This window comes from Vigna unguiculata, chromosome 10 (genome assembly GCF_037176805.1).
Source record: "Vigna unguiculata cultivar grain cowpea cultivar isolate G323 ecotype 2 chromosome 10, ASM3717680v1, whole genome shotgun sequence".
NCBI lineage: Eukaryota > Viridiplantae > Streptophyta > Magnoliopsida > Fabales > Fabaceae > Vigna > Vigna unguiculata.
In genome coordinates, this window is record NC_140801.1 from 12,995,637 (window position 1) to 13,012,884 (window position 17,248).

General features: G+C 34.8%; 1 protein-coding gene across 1 annotated transcript; it reads left to right on the forward strand.

Annotated features, from left to right (window-relative positions):
• The first annotated feature begins 189 nt into the window (after positions 1 to 189).
• LOC114165677 (disease resistance protein RPV1-like) lies at positions 190 to 15,746 on the forward strand. The gene is made up of 7 exons (XM_085667222.1): positions 190 to 888; positions 6,081 to 6,157; positions 6,492 to 7,169; positions 9,380 to 9,806; positions 9,910 to 10,185; positions 12,296 to 13,117; positions 15,224 to 15,746. Exons 1-7 carry the CDS (start codon positions 190 to 192, stop codon positions 15,623 to 15,625), a joined length of 3,381 nt encoding a protein of 1,126 aa, XP_085523348.1. The 3' UTR covers positions 15,626 to 15,746.
• The last annotated feature ends 1,502 nt before the right edge of the window (positions 15,747 to 17,248 follow it).

The following is a 17,248-nucleotide window of genomic DNA, read 5'->3' on the forward strand; positions in this document are numbered from 1 at the left end:
TTCTATAACGTTTAAATATATTATAATAAATATCTTAATTCACATATAAAATTAATCATTTTTCTATAAAACCCTTTTCTTCCTTCTTTTCTTTTCTGATTTTTGTTTACTTTTTGGGCCCTCTGAACTTCAGGTCCATCTTCCTGTTTTTCGACTTTTGAACAGTTAGTTTGGCTCTCTCGGATACACATGGCTTCTTCGAGTGAAAGAGAAACGTCTTCAGGATCGTTCTCGATTCAAAATTCTGGTTGGGAGGAGGATTCAGAGGCGCAGATGGATGAGAGGGAGAGGAAGAGGAAGAGAATGACATCGAACCAGGAATCATCGAGCAAGTATCGAATGAGGAACCAGAAGCACTTGGAAGATCTGGTTGCAACGGTGGCTATGCTTAAGAATGAGAATCAGCGTATTCTCCAATCAATCAATATCACTAGCAAAAATTACATGAATGCTGAAGCTGAGAAAGTTCTGGAAGCTCAAATAAGTGAGTTGAGGTCTAGGATTTCGAGCATAAGATTTTATGATGTGTTTTTGAGTTTTAGAGGGGAAGATACGCGTGCTTCTTTCGTTTCACATCTCCATGCCTCTCTTCAAAACGCTGGAATCATTGTCTTCAAGGATGATGAGTCACTTCCAAGGGGAGATCAAATCTCATACTCTCTATTCCAAGCAATTGAACAGTCTCGAATTTCGATTGTTGTCTTCTCAAGGAACTATTCACAGTCACCATGGTGTCTGAATGAGTTGGTGAGAATAATGCAGTGTCACAGAACCATAGGGCAGGTGGTACTTCCAGTGTTCTATGGTGTTGATCCCTCCGAAGTTCGAAATCAAACAGGCGAGTTTGGAAGAGCATTTCAAAGGCTTTCGAACAGAATTTTTACAGTGGTATTGCTCTTCGAACCTTTATTTTATTGAGAAAAACCATAAGAAAAAGAAAAGTCAATAGACTAAAGAAAAAGTTTACATAAAAAAAGAAAGAAAATTACGAGTAAAACAAATTTATTTGTGTATATACTATATAAAAATACTACAACTACTCCTATAAAAATAATTTCATGTCAAGAAAATGGACTGAGAAATAACTTAGTGAAAGAAAATAATATTTATATTTGATGAGCGTAATTAGATTGTGTTGTGAATTAAATGTTTTATAACTACTTATTTTATTATTTTTCTTTGAAAATAAAGGTTTGTAATAGTATGCAAATATGAGCTAATTGACTTAAATCTGATATTGATTTATGTGATTATTCTATGTTTAATTTTTTTAAATTTATATTTAAGTATTATTATGAATTTTAACATTTTAGTTAGGTTGATATTTTATCAAGACCAAGACTAAAATTATGAACAAAACGGGTTAGACAAGATGTTGAGAAACCTCACCATGAATTAAAAGCATGCAAGTTGTTTCAACAAGATGTTTATTCTTGCGCTTAGCCACCTTATTTTGTCGAGGTGCATAAGCACATGAAGTTTGATGAAAAATGCCATGAGAAGCCATAAAATGTTTACGAATGGAATAGGTATTCACAACCATTATCACAACCATTATCGCTTCTCAAAGTTTGAATACAAATCCCAAACTGAATTTTAATTTCGTTAGAAAGGATTAAAATATAGAAAATAACTCCAAGTGCATCTAGAATAATCACTAATAGAAGTAACAAAATACTGAAACCTAAATTAGACTTAAAACGTCTAGGTCCCCAAATGTGAGAGTGAACTAATGCAAAAGGTGACGAAACATGTTGTGAGACACTATGACGAAAGGAACTACGACTATACTTCCCTAATTGACATGACTGACAAAACAAATTAGATAAATTGGACAAAGTGGGAACAAGCTGCTACAATTTGGCCGAACTAGGATGACATAATAGAGCATGAAGAAGAGAGGGAGACTCCACAACTGCGTTAACATGTGTAGAAGGGAAGAGATGATAAAGGCCATGAGACTCATAACCAGTGCTAATTATTTGTCCCGAACTCCGGTCCTATAAACAAACAAAATTTTTGGTAAAAAAAAATAACATAATCAAGAAAAAACCAAGGTTCTCTAATCAAGGTAACAAGCATAGATGTTGAAAGAAGAGAAAAAGGCAACCTCAGCTTAGATGATACGATCCTATCCAGGAAGAGTATGATCATTTCAAAATTTGATTCCTCCCAGAGCATAAACAAAGGAAATCAAAGAAGAAAGTGGAAATAAGACAAAGATGGAGACGCCATAATCTAGCAAATTGATGAGTCAATAAAGATTCGCCACAAAGATCTCAATATTTGATAAGAACCAATGTTCTATTACAAGAACCAAAGAGAATCCTCTCTCAATGAATTCAAAATTCAAATATTGACTATCAAAGGCTTTAGGCTCTAGATACCATATTGAATATAGTAAAACTAGGTATAAGATTAATCTCCCTTGTGCCTAAAATACATATAGAGTAATATATTTATAATGAAAAATGATACAAGTATATATGGCACCCAAATATAAATATTGTTAATATTAGATATTGTTACTGATACAATAAAAGAAAGGGCAGGGAAATTTAGGAATGTCCAAAAATGTTTATGAGAGGAGAAAGCAGAAACCCATTGCTTGGAGCCCATACACAAACGCACCATGATTCTGTTGTAACAGAATCATAGACGTGTCTGTAGAGGAGAGAGGAGGGGAATATAGGAGGAAGGGTCAATCGTGAGAAGGGGGATTGGGAAAGGTTTTGGGCAGGGACAAACTAGAGGATAATGTGGATTTTGTTAGAAAGGAGGTTTTCTCAAGCCACATAGTTTTCTAATATTTGAATAATACATTATCTTCTATTCTTTGTCTAAGTGTTACATTGTTCTTATCAAGTGGTATCTAGAGCATTATGTTCTAGGGAATGCATGGTTTTGACGTGCAATACAATGGAGAAATGTATCAATGGCATCGAACAACAATTGGAAGATTTAAAAATGTTTATCATTTCACGCAGTCTGTCTCGACGAGGGTAGTCTCACAAACGTAAGGTGTATTAGCGGCGAAGAGAGAGTGATGATGGTGAAAGGGAAATACACAGTGGTGACAGCTCACGTTCCACTACGAGGACCAATAGTCATGAATCGTCCGTCAATTTCGGAGGACGAAAACTCACGATTCCCATATTTAGGGGGGATGACATGTACAGTTGGATAGTTCGAGCGGAACGCTTTTTTAAGCTAAATATGGTGCACAAGGAAGAGAAGCTCGATGCGGTCATGATCACACTAGAAGACAAGGCTCTGAGTTGGTATTAGTGGTGGGAAGAACAAATTAAATAAATGTCATGGGAGGAGTTTAAAAGGGCTTTGATTTGACATTTCCAACTGAGGTTGGTAAAAAACTTGTTTGGGCCGTTATTGAGCATTTGACAAACAAGCTTTGTGACGAAATACAGAGAGTTGTTCAAAAGGGAATTATGCTTAAAGGATCTTTATTAATGGATTAAAGGAAGAAATTCAAGCTGAACTGAAACTACATACCACGAGCACTTTGGAGGAATTGATGGACAAGGCATTATTGTTAGAATAGAAGAATAAAGCTTTATGCAGGGTGGGGTTGATGAGCATAGAGAGAAAGATGAGTGAGAAAGACTTTTTGAAACATCCAAAAGGTTTCATTCGATGGGAGAAGGGAGAAAATAAAGAGGGGGCAAGCATTAAAAATAATGAAAATGAATATGAGGAGAAGAAGGTAATGGGGGGAGGTAAACTATGCCAAAATGAATTACGGGAAAGAAGTAGAAAGGGGTTGTGCTTTAAATGTGGAGAAATGTGGGGAAAGGATCATACATGTAAAATGAAGCATTACAAAATTATTTTAATGGAGGGGTCTCAAGATGAGGAGGTGATAACAAGTGAAGAGGAGGAAGAGCAAGTAGAACCCCTTACTATAAAATCCATGCAAATTTCCTTGAAGAGCAAGGAAGGATTGACTTCTTACCAATCCTTCAAGGTAATGAGGGTACATTGACGGAATGGAGGTGTTAATTTTAATGGATTGTGGTGCTTTGCCTAATTTTATTTCCAAAAAATTAGTTCAACATCTCAAATTGGAGGTAAGTGATACAAAGGAGTATGAAGTTGAAGTAGGGATAGGGGATAAGGTGTGGAACAGGGGCAGATGTGAACATGTGAAGTAGTGGTTCAAAGTATTTCAATTATGCAAAGTGTTTTTGTGATGGAGTTAGGGGGATCTGATGTGGTGTTGGGGATGGAGTGGTTAGATAGCTTGGGAAATGTGGAGGCTAATTTTCAAAATTTGATGCTAAGTTGGGGAAGGAAAGGAGAAAATAAGATCATTAAAAGAGATCCTACACTTTGTAGATCTCAAGCAACCTGGAAGGCACTAAGGAAAGCTCTCAATAATGAAGGGGAGAGGTATATGTTAACATACCAAGCTTTAAGGGTTCAGGTAATAGAGAATGATCAATTTACCAATAAAGAATTATTGTTTGTGCGGGTTGAATTTGAGGATTTATTTAGAGCACATATGGATTTACCCCCCCTAAAGAAATTGTGATCATGCCATTACCCTAAAAGAGGGAGTTGATCCTCCCAATATTCGACCTTATAGATATCCCTACTACCAAAAGAATGAAATTGAAAAGTTCATGAAAGAAGGGGATGTTTCGTCGGCACATGTAGATGAAGTGGCTGTGATGCTCAAAGAGAGAAATGAAGTCTTAGATATGTTGAAAGATCACTTGGTGCAAGCTCAGAATCAGATGAAGCAACATGACAACAAAGGTAGAAGGGAGGTGGATTACAAGGTTGGAGATGTTGTGTATTTGAAAAGCCAACCCTACAGGTTAAAAAATTTGGCTAGGAGAGTCAATCAGAAACTTAGCCCCAGATACTATATATGAACCTTATGAAATTCTTGAGAAGAGTGGAGAAGTGGCATATAGATTGAAAATGATGGAAGATAGCCGAGTGCACCCAATCTATCATGTGTCATTGTTGAAACCCACCTTGAAAGTTGATGTTATTGTCCAACCATTGCCTCCTTATATCACAAATGAGTTTGAGTAATGGGTTCATCCGAAAAAGGTGTTACCTATGAGAGGAGAGGATAATCAATCATTAGAAGTGCCACTGAAGTGGAAAGGTATGGCAGAGTGTCAGAATTCCTGGGAATCCATGAGTAGGATGATAGAAGTAATTCTTGATCTTCACCTTGAGGGCAAGGTGAAATTTGAGGAAGGATGTGTATTTACAATAAAAGAAAGGCAGGGCAATTTAGGAATGTCCAAAATGTTTGTGAGAGGAGAAAGTGAAAACCTATTGCTTGGGGCCACACACAAACGCACCATGATTGTGTTTGTAACAGAATCAACGACGTGTCAAAAGAGTAGAGAGGAGGGGAATATAGGAGGAAGGGTCAATCTTGAGAAGGGGGCATTGGGAAAGGTTTTTGGTAGCGACAAACTAGAGGATAGTCTGGGTTTTGTTAGAAAGGAGGTTTCTCAAGCCGCTTAGTTTTTTGATATTTGAATAATACACTATCTTCTGTTCTTTATCTTAGTGTTACATTGTTCTTATCAGTTACATATCAATATATCTACCAATATCAAACAATATGAATATTTCCCTAATTAACATAAAATGCAATATATTTAACATGAAGACAACTTGCAACAAGCCTTTAAATGGGAGATTGTTGGACTTGATCATACAACTAAAATAATGAAGGGATTAATATTCTGCTATTGATAAAAAAAGAAGAAAAGACAATAGAATAAAGAGGTATAACACTTAATGAGGGAAAATATGATAGTTATAACTATTATCAAGGTAATTACAAAAATGAGAAAAATAGTAAGAGAGATATCACTTAATCAGAGAAAGTATAATTTATATTTTCTGGATAACAATGGATTATGTTTTGAGTGAACTATTTTTTAAATACCTCTACAACAACTTGGAGATATAAGTATAATTAGCTAGCTGAACTTTTTATCAATTTTGTATGTAATAATTTTGGTATTTTTTTTTACTTTTTATAAATCTCACTATAGGAAAACTACCTAATTTATTAACAACAACAGGAAAGTGAGAAGATGCGTTGGATGGAGACACTTCACGAAGCTGCTAGCATCTCAGGGATTGTAGTCCTAAATTCCAGGTATTTTCAAGCTTTCTATGTTCTCAAATTTTTTCATCAAATATTGAACATTCCATAATACTTAAATCTTCCACTAACGAATTCAATTGACTAGCTAAATATGTAAAGATATAGGAAATAATAAATTTGATATCAAGTGAAGATCAATTTTAATAAACATGAAATCCTAATATATGTATCTTTCTCTAGTGTTGATAAATGAAAGCATGTATAATCCACTGTATAAACTTAATGGAGGAACACACTTGCCTAACTATTTTTTCTCTTTGCAAATTCCGTCCAAGTTTGATGCATATATGTATACACCATTTTGTGGTTCATTTTTATCTTACAGGAATGAGAGTGAGGCTATCAAAAGCATTATCGAAAATGTTACACGTTTGTTAGACAAGACAGAGCTGTTCATTGCTGATAATCCAGTCGGAGTAGAATCTCGGGTGCATGACACGATTCAGCTGTGGGATCTAGAAAGATCAAACGATGTTCTATTGCTAGGAATGTGGGGAATGGGAGGCATTGGTAAAACAACCATTGCAAAAGCCATTTATAACAAGATTGGCCGTAACTTTGAGGGAAGGAGCTTCCTTGCACAAATCAGGGAAGTTTGGGGGAAAGACGGTGGCCAAGTCTGCTTACAAGAACAACTTTTGTTTGATATCAACAAAGAAACAAAAACAAAGATACACAACATTGAATTTGGAAAAAATATATTAATGCAAAGCCTTCACCATAAAAGGGTACTTGTTATACTTGATGATGTGAATAACTTGCACCAATTAAATGCTCTATGTGGAAATCGTGAATGGTTCGGTTTAGGAAGTAGAATCATCATCACAACTAGAGATATGCATATACTGAGAGGGAGTAGAGTTGACAAATTGTACACGATGGAAAGGATGGATGAAAGTGAATCTATTGAGCTTTTTAGTTCGCATGCATTCAAACAAGCAAGTCCTAGAAAAGATTTTGCAAAACTTTCAAGAAGTGTAGTTGCATATTCTGGGGGATTGCCACTGGCACTACAACAAAAATCACTTTAGACAACAATATAAAATTATGATCTAAATTATAAAAACCATGGTCTAAAGATTAGACCACATTTTTTTAGGTATGGTATAGGTGAGTGTGGTTATAGGTAATAGACAACGGTTTTTAGTACGACAATGTTTTTGAAACCGTTGCTTAAAATCCTTACAATAGACAACAATTTTTCAGGTTGATTTTAGACCTCACTTATATTTTTAGACCACATTTTTACTGGTTTTGTCCACATAGTTTAAAACAACAGTTGTATAATCATGGGCTTTCATGATATTTATACAACATTTATAAAAATCACTAGTGCAAAATTGGATTTTTACCTCGCCTTATAGGCCTCGGTTGGCCAGGAACCGAAGCCTATAATGGCGCGGTGGCAATTTTGCAATTATAGGCAACTTTTATGCCTCGGTTCACCAATCACCCGCTGCCAAAACCTGTTATAGGCCTCGGTTGTACAAAACCCGAAGCCAAAAGCCCTATTAGGCTTCGGTTAAGAAGGCCCGAAGCCAAAAAGGATGCCTAGAATTTCAAAAATGCCATTCTCGTTTTGACTGATAGGCCTCGGTTGAGCCAATAACCGGTGCCAAAAGTAGTTTTAGGCTTCGGGTGCTAGGGACCCGAGGCCAAAAGTTGTTATATGCCTCGGTTCTAAATTGAACCGAGGCCAAAAGGTTTAATTAGGGTTCAAAAACAGCAGCCCCTTTCTTCCTCGCGCGCGCAGCTCTCTCTGCAATTTCTCTCCATTTCTCTCTGCATTTCCGGCCGGCCACCATCTCGCGCTGCTCCTCCTCCATTTCGCTCCTCCACCACTGCCACCCCGTCGAGAAAACCACGCGAGCACGTCGCGTTCTCTCTCCGCGACTTCCGGCGAGAAATCCACGCCAGCCGCCGCTGTCTCGCGCTCTCTCCGCGAGTTCGACGGTGGGTTGCTTCGCGGGGGTCTGTCTGGTCTGGTTTTTTGCAGGTACCGTGGTGGCTGTCGCATTGGCGCAATCGACATTGATTTCTGTCACGGTGGCCTGCGGTTCTGTTTGGAACGGAGGTGGAGGATTCTCGCAATGTAGGTGTGTTCGCGTCTGGTTTCGCGTCTTCTCCGGGCAGCTTTTTTCGTCGCAGGTGGCTGCGTGGTGGCCGGCGCCGCAGTGATGGGGATTTCGCGTCAGAAAGTGCCCTCGTCGTCGATCTGATTCGCAGTGGTTCTGCAACGCGTGGCTTCGTCAACGTGTGGTGGTTCGTCGTGGCAGGCTGGTTTCGCGAGACATCTGCTGGCTCTGGTTTCGTCGCAGCGGAGGTGGCTCGCAACACCGATCTGGTTGTGTTCGCGTAGGTGGCTCGCGACGGCGGCGATCTGGTTCGGGACGGCGGCTTTGCAAGCGGCAATTTGATTTTCCAGGCCCTTTTTTTGGCCGTCAATGGCTGTGGTTTGCTCTAAAGTGTGCCGGCAGAGATTCCATTTAGGGGTTAGTTCATGCGCGTGGGAGAAGATAAATGTTTATGTTTATTTTTTTTTTTGCTTTTTATTATGATAATAACAGATAATTAAAACAGCAGTATACAATACTAACCATAGAATTATTAAGTACTTAAGAAAATATCTTCCTTTTATTTTATTTCCTTGAGAAGATTAAGACTAAGCCGTCAACTTTGGCCATGGTTCAATGTTACTGTATATTCATCAGTACTTGGTTGTTTTGGAGTTTGACACCATTATATTCCGTGGAAAATTAGAAAAAGCTCTTCTTAATCGCTGTTCAGAATTTTAGAAAAAACACCATATGGCCTCGGGTGCAACAAAAACCGAGGCCAAAAACAGTCCATATGGCCTCGGGTGCAGCAAAAACCGAGGCCAAAAAGGGTTATCGAATTTAAAAAAAAAAAAAAAAACCCATATGGCCTCGGGTACAGAAAAAACCGAGGCAAAAGGCAGGGTATATGGCCTCGGGTGCATTGAAAACCGAGGCAGAAGCGCCCTCTATGGCTTCGGTTCTTAACCGAGGCCAAAAGCTATGACCTTTTGGCCTCGCCCTGATATGCCTCGGTTCTCGAACCGGTGCAGAATATTAAAAACAACCGCTGCCAAAGGCCCTTCCTGCACTGGTGAATGTTGTTTATTATATGTTTATGCCACATTTATTTAGTCATTATCTAATTTAGTGTGGTCTAAACTACAAAATGTTGTAGTGTGGCTCTTGAAGTTCTTGGGTCCTATTTGTTTGATTTGGAGGTAACAGAGTGGAAGAGTGTACTGGAGAAACTCCATAAAATTCCAAATGATGAAGTGCAGGAGAAGTTAAAAATAAGCTATGATGGTCTAAGTGATAATACTGAAAAAGAAATATTTCTTGATATAGCTTGCTTCTTTATTGGAATGGACAGAAATGATGTCATACATATATTAAATGGTTGTGGACTTTGTGCAGAAAATGGAATACGTGTCCTAACAGAGCGAAGCCTTGTAACTATAGATCATAACAACACGCTTGGTACGCATGATTTGTTACAAGACATGGGAAGAGAAATCATTCGTGGAAAATCACCGAAGGAACCTGAAGAACGTAGCAGATTGTGGTTTCACGAGGACGTGCTTGATGTATTATCAAAAGAAACTGTAAGAACCTTCATCTATTGTTAAAATTCATTTGTACGACTTTTTGTACCAAATACCTTTAAGCCATGCATTGTTTTACCCTTTTGACCATTTCATTTCATAGGGAACAAAAGCTATTGAGGGATTGGCTTTGATGTTACCAAGAACAAATACAAAATGTTTGAATACTAAATCTTTTAAGAAGATGAAGAAACTTAGGTTACTGCAACTTGCTGGTGTAGATCTTATTGGGGATTATAAATATCTTTCCAAAGATCTGAGATGGATTTGTTGGCGTGAATTTCCTTTAACATCCTTTCCAGCAAATTTCTATCAAGGAAGTCTTGTCTCTGTTGAGTTAGAAAATAGTAATGTTACACATGTTTGGAAAGAAGCCCAGGTATGAGTTTAGTTTTATACATTTCATTTCATGAACTATTTCGTAATTTGGTGTTTTCAGACACAGTCTTCATCTAAGTTTCACTTGCTCTCTTAGATTGCAAAGTACTTTTAAACTTGAGTAAAAGTTTACCAAATAGTCAAATTATCGAGCATATTTATTTGTTATTATGGAACATTAAGATCTTTCTTTTTTCAAAAATTTGTAGCGTACAAGCTTAGCCTTACCTAATTTTAGTATTGATACAAACTTTGCTAATTATACAATTATTGCTCAATGGTGTATAATGCTCCACTTCATCTTTAGTTGCTATTATTAAAGTAAGACTTTCTTAAAGTTTTGACAACCCTAATAAACAAGAAAACCACCCCATGATTCTAGTGTTCAGCCAGATTCTTACCCATTTTCCCTCACTTTGTTAGAAGGATATTTGTTGTGGCCATTTGCTTAAATGTCCTTTAGATATTCTCATCATCACCATTACAAAGGTCTTCAAAGATATAACTTTAATATGTTTAAAGTTTAGAAAAAAAATGTATATTTAATGTAAAATGATCATGAGATACTGCTTTTAAAATTATATGAAGATTTGAGAAATTTTTTTAAAAACTTGGAATCTTGGTATATCTTTAAAAAAAGAATATGTTAGTGTTAGTGAAATTTACACAAATAAATATTTCACTTGCTACTAACGAGGTTTGCTTGTGGTACGTTAAAATAAATTTGGTTGCACTTCCAACTATGTGTCTAAAAAGTCGAAATTAGTCAAACTCATTTTTTCTGACTTAATTTAAGTGGAGAAGGGATCTTCTAAGTTAAAAAGGAGTGTAAATTTTGCAGCCTTTGGGAGAGAAAAAGAAGAGAAAAATTTGTTGGCTTATTTATCGATTGAACTTTTGTCCCTAGGTCTGGTGGCATATAGTTCTTTATTTTAATTGTTGGAATGTCAATTGGACATATGTGGTTAGAGATATCAATCTCACACTGTTGTTCTATTTTAGGTTTCTCTTTCTTTGTTTTTAATATTTGAGAGAATTATTACTTTGATGTATTGACTTGTTTTAGTGATGTGAATTGCATATGACCCAAATGGAGGATAATTAACGTGCCACATTGATGCAATTTCTTTTATTTAAATAAGGGCTCAATGCTTTATAAACTTGGATGTCCAAATTGTGTTTTAGGTTAACCAATTAATGGGCTATTGTTTTTCTTTATTTTCAAGTTAAATAAGGGCCCATTTGCCAACTTAAGAACCAGCCTTTGGAAGACTAAGAGGACCTTTGCTGAATGCTTGTGGATGACTTTTGATTGCCTTAAATTCAGTTACAATCAACAATTTAGTAGTGGTTCATTATTATCTTGAGTGGATCATTAATAGCTTTAAGTGGGCTGTAATTGAAAATTATGTGTCTTTTGTAATTCTGATGGTTAAAGCTCCTATATAAGCTGAACCATTTTTATCAATGAAATCAAGTTGAGTTTTATTCAGAAAATATTAGTGTTTTATCTCTTCTATCTTAGTGAGAGTGATTCTCTTAAGTTCTTAAGTGATTCAAGAATCCCTGAGTTTTATTAAAGGTTCTTCACTCCTTTGTATGTTTAAACTCTTAGGCTTATCTTTCATTCTTGGAAGTGTGACGTCATCAATTTCAGCTCCATCTTCTTATCTATTTCCATTTTCTCGTTTTAAAAATTTCTCAAATTTCTTGCTTATTATTAGCATTCAAACCTAGATAGATCTATAAAATGAATCCACCCTTCTAGATTCACATCATGTAGACACTTGTTTATGCTTTTCATTTGACTATCTTGTATCCATGTTTGATCTTAGTGGAGCTTGATTGACTGGATTGTGCCTGTGGGTTTTTCCCTCACACCTTGAGAAGGTTTTTCCATGTTAAAAATATGTGTTCTCCTTTTGTGATTATTGTTACCATATTCTATTATTGTTTCTATTGTTGTTGCTCTTCACATATTCTTACAAGTTTGGGAGAATTATTTATGCTGCATACTTAAATATTTTTTGTTGTTGTGTTTCTCCCATTAAAGGCTTCCATTATTAAGGATTTATTTCTAATTTTTGTTTATGGTATTTCATTTCTTGCAGGTGATGGAGAATCTGAAAATTCTCAATTTAAGTCATTCTCATTATTTAACTCATAGTCCAGACTTTTCCAATATGCCTAATCTTGAAAAGCTAGTACTCTTAGATTGTCCAAGGTTGTTAAAGGTTTCCTGGACGATTGGACATCTCAATAAAGTTCTTCACATAAATTTGCAAGATTGTATTAGTCTTCGTAACCTTCCAAGAAGTATCTATAAGTTGAAATCTCTCAAAACACTCATTCTTTCAGGTTGTCTAATGATCGATAAGTTGGAAGAGGATATAGAACAGATGGAGTCTTTGACAACTCTTGTTGCTGATAAGACGGCAATCACAAAAATTCCCTTTTCTATTGTAAGATCAAAAAGCATTTCATTTATTTCATTGTGTGGTTATGAAGGGTTCTTACGAGATGTTTTTCCTTCTATCATCTGGTCTTGGATGTCTCCAATGAATAGTCTTTCATCCCATATGCAAAGGTTTGCAGGCATTTCATTTCTTGCATCTTTAGATGTGTCAAATAAAAGTTCCCATCATCTGGCATCTATTTCCAAGGACCTTCCGAAACTTCAAAGTCTCTGGGTAGAGTGTGGCTCAAAACTTCAATTATCTCACGATACGAAAATTATTTTAGATGCTTTAAATGATACAAATTCAGGGAAATCAGAAACAACTGGAACTACATCACAAATGTCAAATATCAATGTTTTTACATTAATTAAATGCAACAGTCAAGTTCACGTATCAAGATCAAATAGATCTCTTTTAATTCAAATGGGAAGGAGTTATGAGGTCTCCTACAATTTAAAAGAGAGCATTTTACAGGTTTTCCTCTTTCTCTCTTACATTATCTTATACTTTTAAAAAATATATGTAGTATCATTATATCCTATTACGTTTTAGTATTGCCTCATCTTTCGACAGTTGAATTTTTTTTATATATCAATTACATGTGGTTGTTTGGGAGTGTGTACTATTATGTCGGTATAAAATATTGAAAAATATGAAAGTGTCCATACACCAAACATTGACATGATTTTTTACTATAAATCCCTAAAAATTTTAAAAAGGTAAACAATGTCAATTGTAGATGGCTAAAAGTTCATAACTAGGTCAATGCTCTAACATACATAGCTGATAGGACAAGGAATGTGGGCTTAGACACTAGTAGTAAGCCCATGGTTTGGAGGGTGTGTATGAGAGAGAGAAAAGGGTGTGAAGAGTAGTGCTAAGGTGAATTAGGTTGTCTTTTCCATGTGAAAGATGTTGAAATAAAAATAGTTTTACCTTAATTTCCAAGAGTCCTTTGATATGATATATGCTTTGTGTATGGATCTTTGTCAGACGCATGGGACAAACATTGGATTAAGCAAACTATGTGCATATGTGCAATGTTTGCTTAAGACTATGTGCATATCGTCTCGACATCATAGTGTTTATCAAAAATAAAAGCAAGACTGCACATTATTGTATATGAAACACTTGCATTTTATTTGACCTTTTGTTAAACAAACACTTGCATCTTACAAACAAAGCATAGCCATGTTTTATGGTTTGTTATTTTTAGCACTTAATCAAGACAATGAGTGTTGGAATTTCCTCTAACAACTTGATTATGTAATAATAATCACTTAAATAAATAATCTGATTGTTTGACAACTATTAGTTTAGGGTCAATATGGGTTCACTAAGGCCCATACATATTAAAGTCCATTAAGAAAAATATAAATAAGTTATCATCATAAGGTATAATGAACATATTGATTATACATTTACTTCATTCTTGATTTGAATGTCAAATTATCTTCAAGAAGAAAGTCAAGAAGAATGTATAATCAATAGATGATAGTTCAAGTGTCATAGATAATACATCTCAAACACAAGAAGAAAGACATGTCATGGTCTTTTGTGAAACTATATCAACCTTTGTAAGTGTGTTAAGAAATGAATTTTAAGCTTACTTCAACCTCACAAAATTAGTTTTTAAGGTGAGGTTTATACCTATATATATACTCTAAATTTGCCTTATCTTTAGTCAATGTGAAACTTCTAACACACCTTCTCATGTCGAGGTATAACATCTCGACCATCGCACTAAACATTAAGGATGGTCCGATAGCGGGTGAAACAATAGACCCAACAAACATCAAATTTTTCTAGAACAGGAACTACACCATGACTCTGATACCATGTCAAGGAGTAAACATTAAATTTAACTCGACCCCACAAAACTGGTTTGGAAAGTGAGATTTGCATCCACTTATATATTGTAAATTAATCCTATTTCTAGTCGATGTGAGACTTTTAACACTAAGAATAAAACATATCCTGGTCATGTGAAATAGATCATCTTTTTAAGAAAAGGACATTTAATATTATATTTAAAAAGAACTTATCAATATTTTAATTTCTAAATGATATTTATATAAATTTTCTTTTCAAATTAATAATACATACTACTGACTCATGCATTTAGTTAGTAATAACAAGGAATACATCCACGTATGTAATATATTACATACTAGTTGAATATATGATTTACAACTTTTTATTTTTCATCAAAATGTACAAATAAAAATAAAACATGTTGACTGACCATTCTTGTATATAGACTCATTAACTCCTATCAGGAAATTGTTATTAGGTCATCCATAACCCATTTAAGAACAATGAATTTTTCATTATCCAAATGTTGTCCCACTAGCATCATTTATTTGTACTTTTTGTTATTATTGACAGTTACTATCTTGAAATAGTTTTCACTACTCAAAGATCCTAGTCCCCTATAGTTGCTTCGATGATGAATAATCCTATCAATATCATGATTTAAGAAAATCCTAATTTTTATTGATGACAAAATGAGTTATATTTTTAATTATTGATTGACTATAAGATGGTATTAATACTTGTAGCATATATATTTTTTGACAGAATAATCAAGATTGTTTGGTCTCAGATAATTGTTATCCACATTGGCTAGCCTTTGACAGCAACGGTTCTTCTGTGACTTTTGAAATCCCTCAAGTGAATGGTTATAAGATGAAGACAATAATGTGTCATGTCCATTATTCTTCTCCTGCTAATATAACTTCTGATGGTCTTAAAAACTTGTTGGTGATAAATCACACAAAGGACACCATTCAGCTTCATAAAAGAAATGCATTAGCCGTGTTTGAAGATGAGGACTGGGAGAGGGTCATATCAAATATAGAGCCTGGTAACAAAGTGGAAGTTGTTGTTATTTTTGGAAACAGATTAATTGTGAACCAAACTAAAATTTATGTCACATATGAGCCAAATGATAATAAAAGTGAAGTACCATGCACCACGTAAGAATGTCAAAGGTTTTAGTGATGATCAGGTCAATCTATGCTCAAGTGGAATCCTCATATGACAAATGGAAAAGATGATTTAATGGATCTCTGGTGACCACAAAAGACCTTGTAATTGGAGCCATTTTCTGCTGTGAATTGTGATTAATGGCCAATAAATGTTTAAATCATTGGGAGCTATGAAAAGTCCACTTGGCTCTGGATCGTGGTTTCTGAGTAGTTCTACTTGAACTTGATCTTGAAACCCTGATTTTAATTCACATACTTGAAAGTTGATCCATCAAATGAATATAATGCTTAAACAAGATTTACAGGTGGACCAACCATCTCTTTGTATTATGATGAATGTGAGAAATTCGAGGTAAGTCGAAGTTTTACATTAAATTAAAATTAATAAGTTAACATGTGGTTTTACTGGAATGAAGTGTTGTACTTTCAAGGTGGAAGCAATGACGTCTCTAAGGAATTGAGTTAATCTTTTTTTTCTGGAGAAATGAAGACCAAGTTTGTTGTATAAGACCGAGTAGAGATATATTTATAGGACATTGTAAGAGTTTTATGAGAAGGGTTAAATATGTTTTTAGTTTCTAACTTTCGGTCAAAATTAAAATTAGTTATTCTTTGAGATTTTGGACCAATTTAGTTCTCAACTTTAAAAATGCATGATTTTAGTCATTTTAATCATATTTTATTAAATTTATTTGACGTTTCAAATGCGTTTCATGATATCATTTCAATTAATATTGAGGTGAAAATGTGTGAAACGGTGTAAACAACTCAAGTGTTATCGTTAAACATGTTTCAAACGTCAACTAAACTTAACAAAATTTGGTTAAAAGAATTAAATGTATGCATTTCTAAAAGATGAAGAACTAAATTGAGTCAAAGATCGAAAGATAGATTAATTTCAATTTCATCTGAAAGTTAAAATATCAAAAACATATTTAATCTTTATGAAAATCTTAGTGTATCATTCTATTGAGCGTAGAAAAAATAGTGTAATTTTTGTGATGCATGTATTGTGATTCGCCCCCTAAAGTACGGGCTTAATAACAAAAGGATATAGTTCGTTATATAAAAACTTGAATAATATTGCATATTTTCTATCTAGTATTTGTTAGTTGTTAGTTATGAATAAATAGTCATAGTTATTAATTGCATATATGTATTGCTTGGACATATCTGAGATATTTTGATATAATTAAATATTTTTCTAGCCATGGAACTATTACATCTCCAAATATATTAGGTCTCAGGTACGCCTGTGTACATAAGCCTCCAAGATCAACAATATCCTATTTTCTATTACCTTTTGAATTTAAGGTAGATTTAATGAAATTTTGTAAAGGAACGTTGTGGATTAGGTTATACTTTATTAGCTTAAAGTTTGGTAATTGGGTTTATAAACCTTGTGCCATGATTAGGCATAGAATTGCTTTAGTTTTGTTCACTTTCTCTCTGCTCACTTTATTTTAGTTTTCATCTTTTATAGTCTTTATTATTCTTATGCTATGTTTTTTGTATTAAATAATAAAAACTAAATCTCCAAGATCAAGATCAAACAAGACTATTTAAGTTTTTAAATCGATTATTTTTTGCTTGAGTTTTTGTTCTCTTCAGTTTT